This window comes from Lolium rigidum, chromosome 3 (assembly GCF_022539505.1).
Source record: "Lolium rigidum isolate FL_2022 chromosome 3, APGP_CSIRO_Lrig_0.1, whole genome shotgun sequence".
Taxonomy (NCBI): domain Eukaryota; kingdom Viridiplantae; phylum Streptophyta; class Magnoliopsida; order Poales; family Poaceae; genus Lolium; species Lolium rigidum.
In genome coordinates, this window is record NC_061510.1 from 358911017 (window position 1) to 358922685 (window position 11669).

The 11669-nt window shown below is 43.4% G+C and overlaps 1 protein-coding gene across 1 annotated transcript; it reads right to left on the reverse strand.

The window, feature by feature from the left end:
• Positions 1 to 5064: 5064 nt before the first annotated feature.
• LOC124700397 (suppressor of cytokine signaling 7-like) lies at positions 5065 to 5974 on the reverse strand. Its single transcript, XM_047232529.1, has one exon. It carries the CDS (start codon positions 5657 to 5659, stop codon positions 5111 to 5113), a length of 549 nt encoding a protein of 182 aa, XP_047088485.1. The 5' UTR covers positions 5660 to 5974; the 3' UTR covers positions 5065 to 5110.
• Positions 5975 to 11669: the final 5695 nt, after the last annotated feature.

The window sequence follows — 11669 nt, forward strand, 5'->3', positions numbered from 1 at the left end:
ATATCAAAATCATCGTGGGAAAAAGTTACATCCGAATTCACCGGGGTTTACCCGGTTAGCCAATTTTTAGTTTCTCAAAATTCCAAATGAAAATATGAAAGCAGGAAGATTTTAGTTTTTTCTAGAAATTTAGGATTTTATATATTTTTTTATTTTTTCAAAATTAAAATTAATAATTGCATCCTGCATAAAGATTACACTCTGAAAATTATAAGTTTTTCAAAATTTCAGGTTTTAGGTTTGGCAAAAAAAAATTAAAAATTGAAAATAATTAAAAATAATACAAATTATAAAGTTAATGTTTATTTATTTAGTCTAGATTATTATTATATCATTACTTTTGTTTATTAAAAGAATTATTTGAAATTCGAACAATAAAGAAATATGACATCTACCGATATGTTAATAGGATTGATATGATACTACTATCACATACATGCGCGCGAAGCACTTGGATACGGGATGGAAAGAAACTTGGAAGTTAAGCGTGCTAGTGCTAGAGTAGTGGGAGGATGGGTGACCGAGCGAAAAGAAAAAAAGAGGGAAGTGAAAAATAATTCGAAAAAAAATTACGGTAGCGGGGTTCTACCGCGGCAGCGTTTTGGGACATTTTCCTGCCGCGTCCTCTCGCTCGGGCGCCCGACAGCCGCCACGTGGTGCCCCTTTAGCACCGGTTCGCAACTGAACCGGTGCAAAGGGGGGGGGCCTTTTGCACCGGATGCTTTGCACCGGTTGGGCATCCGGTGCATATGGCCCTTACCAACCGGTGCAAAAGCACCATTTTCCACTAGTGGCGATTGTAATCATCTGTGATCATTTGACAAAGAATCTTTAATCTTCTTAATTATATGAAAATCTCCCATCAAGCATAAGATTTGTTATTTTCGACAAAGCAGCATCAAATTTGTAGTCTACTTTATTTGGAAACCAATGTTGAATCCTCATTAATTTGCTTTTGAGGCTCAACCATTTGTGTGTTATACAAACTGCCCGGTTAGGGGTCACACCACGACAAGGTCAAGCAGGGCGGCTACCCTAGGTCTCCGGATGCGAAGCAGTGTACCGCCCTGCCCTATCTCCAATGTTGCATCACCATATAAGGTCCATGTGCTCATTTTAAGTGCAACTGTACCAGATTCTTTAAAAATGAAACTCTATAATGGTTTTTTAGATGGCTCAACTAAAACCGTTATACTCATGATTTTGTTCTGCGGGGTCTAAAATTATGTCCCTCCTTGTACGAGTGATTCTTTTCGCATCGTCTAAATATTTTTTTTCTCATGTACCCGAGATTTGTTCTTATCATTGAAATGTGTTTCTTCCTCGTGTACTCATGATTTGTTGCACATATAAAAATTGTGCTCCTTTCTATTATCTTGATCTAGTGTGCATGGAGCGCCCCCCCCCCCCAGTAATTATGGTAGGAGGGATTATGGTCAGAGGTGCATAGTGGCCCAATGACTCGGGTATTAACGGTAGTTATTCCAATTCTCTTGGCCCATTTCATCTCTTACCATTTTCGTTGCCAAATGTATGTATTACTAGAAGGTCCCCGCACGCTTTGGTGTGTCGTTTTCGTTATTGTCGGCTACCCCTTATTCGTGCATAGAGGGGTTAACTGTTTGTCGGGTTACCCCATTTTTTGTGCATACTAGGATTAATTGCTTTGTCGTTCCTAGTCTCGCTTCCCCTCTATTTCATGCTAGTTACTAAATTATATGAGGTTGCGACGTATCAAATAACTTCTTTTTCTTCTCTTTGTACAACTAATGGGAAAACAGATAAACTACTCGATTTCAATCTTCACTCTTATGTTCTCCGGCCACTTCCTAAATTCCCACGCTCCACCCTCTCCCCCATGGCCTAAGAGGAACATAGCTCAGCCATCACATGAACCAATTTAGGGATTACGAAGAAGTGAGCATAGCTCACTTGGTTAGGAAAGTGGATATACAACCTAGTCACCTAGGTTTAAGCTCCCACGGATGCAGATTTGGGTTCTTATTATTTTAAAAAGATCATTGTAGGAGCTTCCCCTACCGTATTCCTTTAAAAAAAATAGGGATTACAAATTACCGAGGGAGAAGTATATTTAGTGTGCAGACTAATAAGAAACCACCATTAGCAACCACATTTTTTTATAAAAGGGATCTATTAATACCAAGAAGATACCTAATACATCCAACCACTACAACAACAAAATGAGAATAACAAAGTTAGACATCAAGTATGCACACAATAAAAGGAGAAGAGAAAAGAAAAAAACAAAAGAAAACAAAACAAGGCACCTGTTGAACCGATCAATGACTCGCAACACTAGACTGTTGCAAAGCACTGATTGTCCACTTCACAGTCGCCAGGCACACGGTTTTGATATGAACGTCGCCACAAAAATGGAACCGCATTGGCTCTTCATGCTGCAAAGTATCATCTTCTTCTCATCCATTTCTTCACCAAGGGAGTTGCTCACACACACACAATGAACTATGCATAGAAAAAGTGCATTTCCAGGTTGTTGCCGGTATTCTTCGCTTTCCCCATCACTTAGCAGGCTCAAACTTGACATGTACCGCTGAAATATTTCTCCGGCCAGCCTTCCGAGCGCAACCGCTGTAACATACGACAATCTGCCGTCACCAAAGTAATTGAGATAATTTTTCCGTAGTCGACATGCCGATGGGGCCAACAAATATTGGGGCTTCATTTCGCATAGGCCGCAGCCACCAATGGGGAGCGGTGCCACCCGAGACCAGTTTACGTCAACCGGGGGCACCGTGGCACTTATGTAGGTTGGCCCGCGGCTGATCTTGACTACATGACTTGTGTACATCCAGGGCACACAGACACATGTGCATGAGCAGGTGGATGAATTCATCGAGCCCCGCATGCCATGCCAACAACAACTTCCAGCCAATTGCCCTGATGTGACCGATCCAAGGCCATGATGAGAGGGCTGTTGACTAGAAGCACAACCAGATATGGGGGGGGGGGGCAATGAAGCGGAACGATTTCCGTGCCAATGACCACTTCAAGCCAGATGCCTTGATGTGGACGATCCAAGGCCATGTCGAGAGGGGTTGCTGACTAGAATGTAGAAGCACAGCAATATCTAGGGCAGCGACGTGGGACATCGGCGACCAGATCGATACCACTAGTAGCATGGAGGAAGAGGACACCATGTGAAGAAAGAAAAAAAACTGACGGAGGCGCCCCGCCACCGCCATCTGTCGATCGGGCGGCCTCCTACGGCGGGGTCGGGGTGAATGGGGTAGCACGCGAGTGGCTCCTAAGGTGTTGGTGTCTCCGGAGTCGCCTTTGTTGACCCGAGAGGCTAGGGTTACCGTTTCGTCGCCATCATCAACCACATAGACACCGTTGAAACCTCTTAACCCATGATCTCTGTGAGCCGTAAGATAGGGAGATCGTTGAGACAGTGGTCGGGTTAGTTGCCAAACATATGAGCATAAAAGAACCATAAATTGAATGGAGAAAATGACCAACACCAACCTCACTATCGAGACCCGCGAACAATCCACATGCCTACCAAGAAACGCAAATGAATTATGGTCATAAACGAAGAAAAAAAACAGCAGCGTGAGCGAATATATATACTTGCAGTGAGCGAGAAAGAAAAACGCCGTTATTGACAACAACACATCTATAATATGAAAAGAAAATGTCACATACTATGCAAAGGAAACGAACTAACACCCACCCACGCATGAACCAATTAAAAGATCAAAAATTGTCACGAGAGAAGTATATACACTTAGCCAACAAAGGAATAAGAAAACCACCACCAGTAGCATCCACACAGACAACCTGAAACCCCAGATCCAGTTCCGATCGGGCAGCGACAGTATTCGGCACCATGCCCCTCTTTAAGACGTCGCTTTGAAGCCCAGATACCTCCTTCTGTTTTGGTGGCGCTGATGAGAATTTTTTTTTCCGGGTTTTCTGAGGTGGGATGAGCACCTCAGCTAGGGGGATGCATCGTCGTCCTGCCGATTGGAGCTCTAGCGTGAGCTCCTGCCTGGCGAAGACAACCCGCTGAAAAAGGGTTATCTTCAAAATCGTCTTCAAAATCGGGTCTATTCATGTTGAATATTTTATATGAGGTTACTTTTTGCCGTTTACACATCGATTTCTCTCGAGGAGCACATCAACCTGTACTCAATTGTGTTGGGGGATAACACACGCAACCTCCTTACTTTGTACTCCTGTTCTTGCAACACCAGAGAAATGGCTGTAAACGTTGTTGACTGAAATTTGGTGTATAGCAAACATTCGGTCTTCAACACGTTCTTTGTTTTTTTTTCTCAACTTTCGCACACGGGAATGTGGACACGTAGGCACTGAGAATGCTTTGCAATTTGCAAATTACACCATGCATGCGTAATCAAAACGCACACACGTAGTCGTAGACTTTGGAATACCAAGAGAACCAGCTTTTGGTTGAAAAGTCAGTGGCACTTCCAGCTCCTAGAGTCTAAACCACAGTTTTTACACTTTAGTGTATGTGAGCGTCTATGTTTGTAGTGTGTTTCTAAAAAAACAATTTAGTGTCTTATTTAAAGACCGAATATTTTTCGGTATGAGACGATCTTTCCGCCGACAGTGAGGCGTTTATGGTAACTTCATCAATTTCAAATTTTGGTCGATAAATTTCTTCGATCTGTCTCCATAGGCATAGATGTGCGTGCATTCATACAATTGAGTATACGTGTGTATGTGTAAGCGTCTACGTCTAATTTGTCTCGCAAAAAAAAAATCAGAATGCGAACGGGAAAACACGGGAAAACACAAGTGTCAGACTGATGGCCCATTCTCTATCGTTTTCCTCCTCATCGACATGAGGATCGAAACGACGAGGAAAAGAATCAATAGCAGCCAGCGTTAGATCGTGTCCTGATCCCACGCCATGGATATGTCGAGGAGGTGAGGCAACGAGAAGGAAATCAATATTCGAAACAAAGACGTGAGTCGGGGGACACGTCATTAGTTTTACCGCGTAGCCGAATCGAAGAAAAAGAAAAGAAAGGGAAAAAGGGAAAAAAACGACGACGACGACAAGTCGCACGACACGCGGACGGAGACCCGGCCACCCTAGCTAGTAGAACCCCTGCACCGGCCACCGGCGCTCGCGGTCCGGCAGCCACGACGACCGCTTCTTACCCTTCTCCTCCTTCTTCCCCTCCTCGCCGCCGCCGTCCTCCCCCTCCTTCTCGCCGTCGGAGCTCCTGGAGTCGCCGTCCGACGAGCCGCACCCGCCGGGCACGCCCGACTTGTTCCTGGACCGCACGTACTCGATCAGCCTCCACGCCGCCGGTTTCTTCTGCGGCCGCGGCATCGGCGGCGGCGGCGGGGGCGGGGACGCGACCCGGTATTCCGGCAGCAGCGGGTTCTTGGGGTCGGGGTCCTGCGGGAGGCGCGCGGACTGGGACAGCCGCTCGTACTCGGGCAGCGGCACGATCTCCTGCTCCTCCGGCGCGCCGTCCCCGTCGACGCCGCCGTTGCCGTTGCCGTTGCCGACGCTGTCCATGAGCAGCAGCTGGTGGTGGCTCTTGGACCTCGGCTTCTGCCACCTGCAGCCGAACCTGCTGCCGCTGCCGTAGTAGCTCTGCTCTTCCTCGTCCTCAGAGTGATCCAGGATGTCCATATTTAACCTCTGCCACACGAGCACGATGCGCTCGTTCTCTCTCTCTCTATTTCTCTCTCTTGATCTCGCGTCGGGATTATAAACTTTGCGCAGAGCGAGGAGGCCTATGCGCTACGGGAAGCGGGAGTGTCTGCCAACTGCCCGTGGATGAAGGAAGCAGGCAGCAGGTGCCAGGACGATATGGAATTTTCAATAGGCGGGTAGACAAGTTTGACAAGCGTTGCTCGCTCGAGCCTGGCAATGGCGAATCGGGATGGGAGATGGAATTTTTGTACTAATGGAATTATCGCAATTGACTTCTGGAAGTCGGGTCACGTCGTGGCCTCGTGCTCGCCTCGCTCTTGGCCCGTAGACGGATTTTGACGGCTCTCCAAACCGGATAGACTCGGTTGCATTTTCACTCCAACTCGACTGCTACCCAACAGAATCATACAACTCTGACTCATTTTTCTCCAATCACACACCAGACCCGAGTCTTGATGTGACATCTTTTTAAGGTCACTTACTCATGTTCAAACTTGTTTAAGTTTCTCTAAATTTATAAAAAAATATATCAGTATCAATACATTTATAAAAGATTAAATATGTTTTTTTTGTTGTACTTCCTCCATTCGTAAATATATGCCAATTTAGACATGAGAAAAATCCCAATCCATAAATATTGACCATAGTTCTCTCCTATTAATATTACAAAAAAAAACAATGAAGCAATCGTCTTTCTCCGTTCCGATGTCTTCTAAACCTAGTTGCTGCATCCACCTCAGCCTCTTGCATAAGTCAGCTCCCCTCCTTCAGTTGGCCTCGCCCGCATCAGGAAGGGTGGGAACCCTGATATATAACTAAGTTCAGTTTCTAATAAATGTAGTGTTTTCAAGAGGTTAAGTTAGGGTTTGGTAGCCATCTTTTTTTTTTTTGCCTCTGCGATAATTGAGATGGCATCGTTACAATGAGTAATCTTCAGCCCTTCATTCGACGACAAGATCATCTTCCCGACGATAATGGTGATGTTGAGAGATTAAACTTCTATAGTTACGGTCTTTCAGGCCTAGCTTCGCAATATCAATTTTGGAATTTCTATCAAGGTCCTGAAGAGGAGGATGGTCCTCGCAATTTTATCCGGGATGATACGTATTTGACAATGGTGGTTCGTATAATTTTCTTCCAGCAACGCTAACAAGGCAGTTCGGTTAATGTTGCTTGAAATATTGGTGTTGGTACTCCTTGCGATGTTGGTTGATTACTTCAATGAGTGCAAGTGTGCATGTAGCCTTAGTATTGCGGCTGAAATTAAATTATGGGAGAACCTTCATTGATATGTACATGTATTTTGTTTGGTATCTATGGTACGTTGCCCTTACAAAATGCAAGATTATATCATGGAAGAAGAAAGAGTTTGAAGATCTAAAATATTTGCTTGTTTCATCTGGACTTTATTTGTAGTCACTAGAGATAACTTGTGAGTCTACCATGTACTACTCGCTACTATACATGTATCGTGGTATTACATGTCAAAGAAAACCATGAAAAATCTGATAACACTATTTTCACGTGAAAAATATGACTATGTAATTTTTGCGAAAATGTTCTTGCAGGCAGGATATCTATGTAGTCCCAAAAACCCATTGTCTTTTGATGCCGCGTCAGGGAGGACTAATAAGAATATAGTAGTATCGTGATGATACCAATTACATTGAGCCTATGCACCAAGAAGATGCCTAATTACATCAAGGATGCACACATTCGAAAAAGAAAAGAAAAAAGAGAAAAGGAAGAAAAACACCATGGCGTAGTGATCAAATACACTCAATATCAAAACTCTAACCACCACCGAAGATAACACTAGGGCTGTAGAAGAGATTATCCAAAAGCAACGTCTCCAAGGAGGAAACAACACCTAAGCGTTTTTGTCACATGATCGAATATCTTAGCTTTTCACCCTAGAGAAAGTCTAAGTTTTCAAAACAGTCACTTCACCAAAGTCATTGCCAGATACAACCAATAAAGGTCACACCTTGGGTTTTCGCCAAAAATCTCGACTCGGTACTCAAGTAGCACCAGCAAGCATGCAGTCCTCTTATGCAGCCACGGGAAACTCTCATTTGCAACTAGTTGTGCCCGCACCCCATTTTTTGTTGTGACACTTCTAAGTTTCCAAAAAATGCAAACTAAAATTCTAGACATACATTGTGTTGTGTCTTGCGCATCTGTGAAGTTTCATCCAAAAATATGTCAAAATGTGGCCACATTTTGACATATTTTTGGATGAAACTTCACAGATGCACAAGACACAACACAATGTATGTCTAGAATTTTAGTTTGCATTTTTTGGAAACTTGGAAGTATCACAACAAAAATGGGGTGCGGGCGCAACTAGTTGCGGAATATCCCCTCTCATGCAGCCACCATCTCTTGTAGGCCGTTGCTGCAACTCTTCAAACACCAGACACACATGAGCATGCATGTCCGGAATGGAGAAGAACATCGCCTCGCTAGCCATAACCATATAACTTGTGCAACATAGTTTTCATCCCATCCAATACAACCCGATGTCATAACTTCAAAACCTCCAATCATATCCACCATGACTTTTTCCAGCTCCGTCAGTACCATGCCAATCTATACTTAGACACTCCCATGATATCAATAAGGAAGCGAAGCTTCGCGCCATGCCTGCATTTGGCCGCTTTGGCTGAAAATATAGACTCACACGGCCTAATCATTTCGGATCTACATATTCGGGGGTGCCATGCATCCATTAGTGGAGAGACTGGCAGAAAAGACCAAAACTCGCTAGCAGCTAAATCGAGTAGGCTAACATCAAGGAGAGTGACGACTTGGCGCAAGAATAGCAACAGCATCACACCACAATTATTAGGTTCATGCCAGCAGTGTGACACGTCTATATATATAAATAAACAATTTATGAAGAATCGGAAGAAACTTTTTTCGCACACAACAAATCAATCTCTCCATGTATATCTCCATATACATTTTTTTTTTGCCTACAAGTCATGCCGGTGATGCTTCTTCAAAAAAACAAGATTAGATATATATGACATGCATTATTGTTGATTAGGTGTACACAAAAGTGGAATACTCCATACATAGCACATTCCAGAGAAGTTCACATTTTATCCGCACGGTTTCTAAGATGTCATTAAAAGGTTTAATGGTTATCATTCGCAAAAAAAAAGGTTTAATGGTTATGAAGCTCTAAAATTCTAAAAGGTATTACTAACCAAAAGTTTTGAAATTTTTCCTTTACTTATGTCTATATCGAAGTCTTTAGTGAAAGAATAACACACTCATGATCTAGTCATTCTAGTTTTAAACTCACTTTGTTCTGGTGGATCCTATAAGCTGAATTTATATACTGTCAATAACAGACGACTATCCTCGATCCCGAACTGGTTTCACATGGCGGTCACGGTCTCCCGAGACGCCTCGCTTAGCTAAACCTGCTTTTGGACCAGCAGCGCAGTCCTCAATGCTAATTCGTTGTTACATTACTGTAGTTAGTACCGTGATTGGGATTTACGCGGCGAGTCGGCGTCGGTACATGGACGGCGTGCGCGCAACAAGTGGGCTCATAGGACTGGCAAGTGGGAACATCGATCCATGTTATGGGTGTCTCAATTTTTCAGATACGGACGTATCTAGAGTGAAATGGTGTCTAGATATATCTGAATCTAGAGATACTTATTTTTTGAACAGATGTAGTATCAGCTTCGTTCCAAATATAAGATTTTTCAGAAAGCATATATTTTTTCGATAAAGAAAATATATTAGTATCGAGAGATACCAATTACATTCAATCTCTGCAACAACGCAATACCCTAATAGCAATACCGATGAACATAGCTTAAAATAGTAAAAAAAACTAACAAATTAAATGTCCCGCTACGGTATTCCAGCTCTAGCAGCAACAATATATTCACCACCAAGACAACACCTGAATTCCAGACTCTCCAAAAGCGACGCCTCCAAGAAGAAAACAGTGCATAAGCATCGTCATCGTCGTCCGACTAGAACATCTTAGGTTTTTACCTAAAGATAGTCTCCACTCTCAAAACAATGCCTTCAACAAGGTCAATGCTAGGCCCAACCAATTAAGGTCAGACCTTGGATTTTCACCTTAAAAGGTAAAACTCTAAACTTCACCTGTGTTGCCGTCCCCATTTGCATATTGTTACTGCGAAACCCAGAACACCAAGCAAGTACCTCAACAACACAAAGACTCGAACCTCCATTGTTAGTCCTCCAATACGGCCTTCATGATATTCTCCGCCTCTGATTTCATCATGGACCATAATGCCATCTGATGGTAACACAGAAAAGATCTTCGTGCCGCTCCCTCCAGAACCAAACGGTCAGAATAAAGGTATAGGTGCGTACGGCCGAATACCAACAATCCAGCAAACTCAAGGCATAAGGTGCACTGTTACATTCGCCGGCCGAGCCTTCCAGAACTCAACACTCCGGACAGATCAAGAAGGGCCGGCCTCAGGAAGGTCTTCATCTTCACACAGGAGGAATCCTAGGACAACCACCTTTATTCAAAACCGCACCAGCAGCCCCGACGCCACCGGTCGGCGGCCGAGGAGGATAGAAACCGACAAAAAGCCGAACAGAGAGCACCCGGCCGCCAGACACGGAGCAGATCATTAGAAGGCAGAGGCACAACCCGAAGCCTAGGCCCAGTCGCGTCGTCGCCACCAGGGCTCCACCTGCAGCTTGAGGAGCCTGAGCGTCGCCCTGGGATCTCGATGCCCAGCGCCGCCTTGCCTCGTGGCCAGCCCGGAACGAATCTAGATCAGCTTGCCCCGCACAGACGTCGACAACGCCCCTCGTCGCGTCTAGTCGCAGCACCGCGCTACCACGGCCTGCTCCTCGCCTCGCCCCCCTCCTCCGCCTCAAGCGCACGCGGAGATGGCGCTGCCCCCTCCGCCCATATACCCTTTAATTATCATAATGTACAATTTTCTATACAATTAATATACTCTTTTTACCGGTTTGTAAGCCTATTATATAGAAAAACTTTAACCCCTCGATCCTTAAAATTGTACGAGAAAAGTAACAATATTTATGGTACAAATTTAGTATCACTAGATCCATCTTGAGATGTAGTTTCATATTATACAGATATTATGTCATATATGTTGCTACTTTTTCAATAAAGTTGGTCAAAGATTACAAAATTGACTTACTATAAAAGCTAGAAGCACACTTAATTATCTAAGAACAAATGGGCTAAAGAGAGTATATGACACAAAAATCATATCATTGGATTTCGATGGTATAATTTTTCTGACATATATCTTATATTTTATTTTCTAGAGCAAATTAATGGTAACAGTTTTTCTCGAAGAACATAGTAGACTTATAAAGCGTGGATGAAGTACTGCATTTTCAAGTGCATTCCCCGTATATGACATGGTGTTTTGGCTCCTCTATGCATATGCTTCCATTATTAAAAAATAAAAATGCATTTTTATCATATTTAAATATGTTAAAAAATCCAAAACAAAATGTTGTGGGGCATATCTCCACATTTTATGTTCTCACAAAGTTATTTCAGCAAAAGCTGACTTTTTATGCAACTTGTGTAAAAAGACAAATTTCTTTGCTAAAGTAAATCTTTTTTTGAAACATTTTTTGTCTTTTTCCACAGGGCACATAAAATATCGGTTTTCAACGAATAATTACGTGCGCTCGTATAATATGGAGATATACAAGTATTTATTATTTTTCAGGATTTTCTAATAACTAAAAGTTTGATTTCAATAAAAGGAGCATATACGCAACCAAGATCAGAAGTGCGCCATTGTCACTCCATCCCATTTTGCAGGAACTGGAACTAAAATGTACATAGAAAATAAGTAATAGGATTAGTGTGGTGTATTTAGCTCTCGCTTATTATCGATCTATAGCTTCCATGTCCAGGCACGTTCTACGCATCATGATTCGGGCGGCACTAACCGGCCATCACTTGCCAGTCGGTGCACCATTG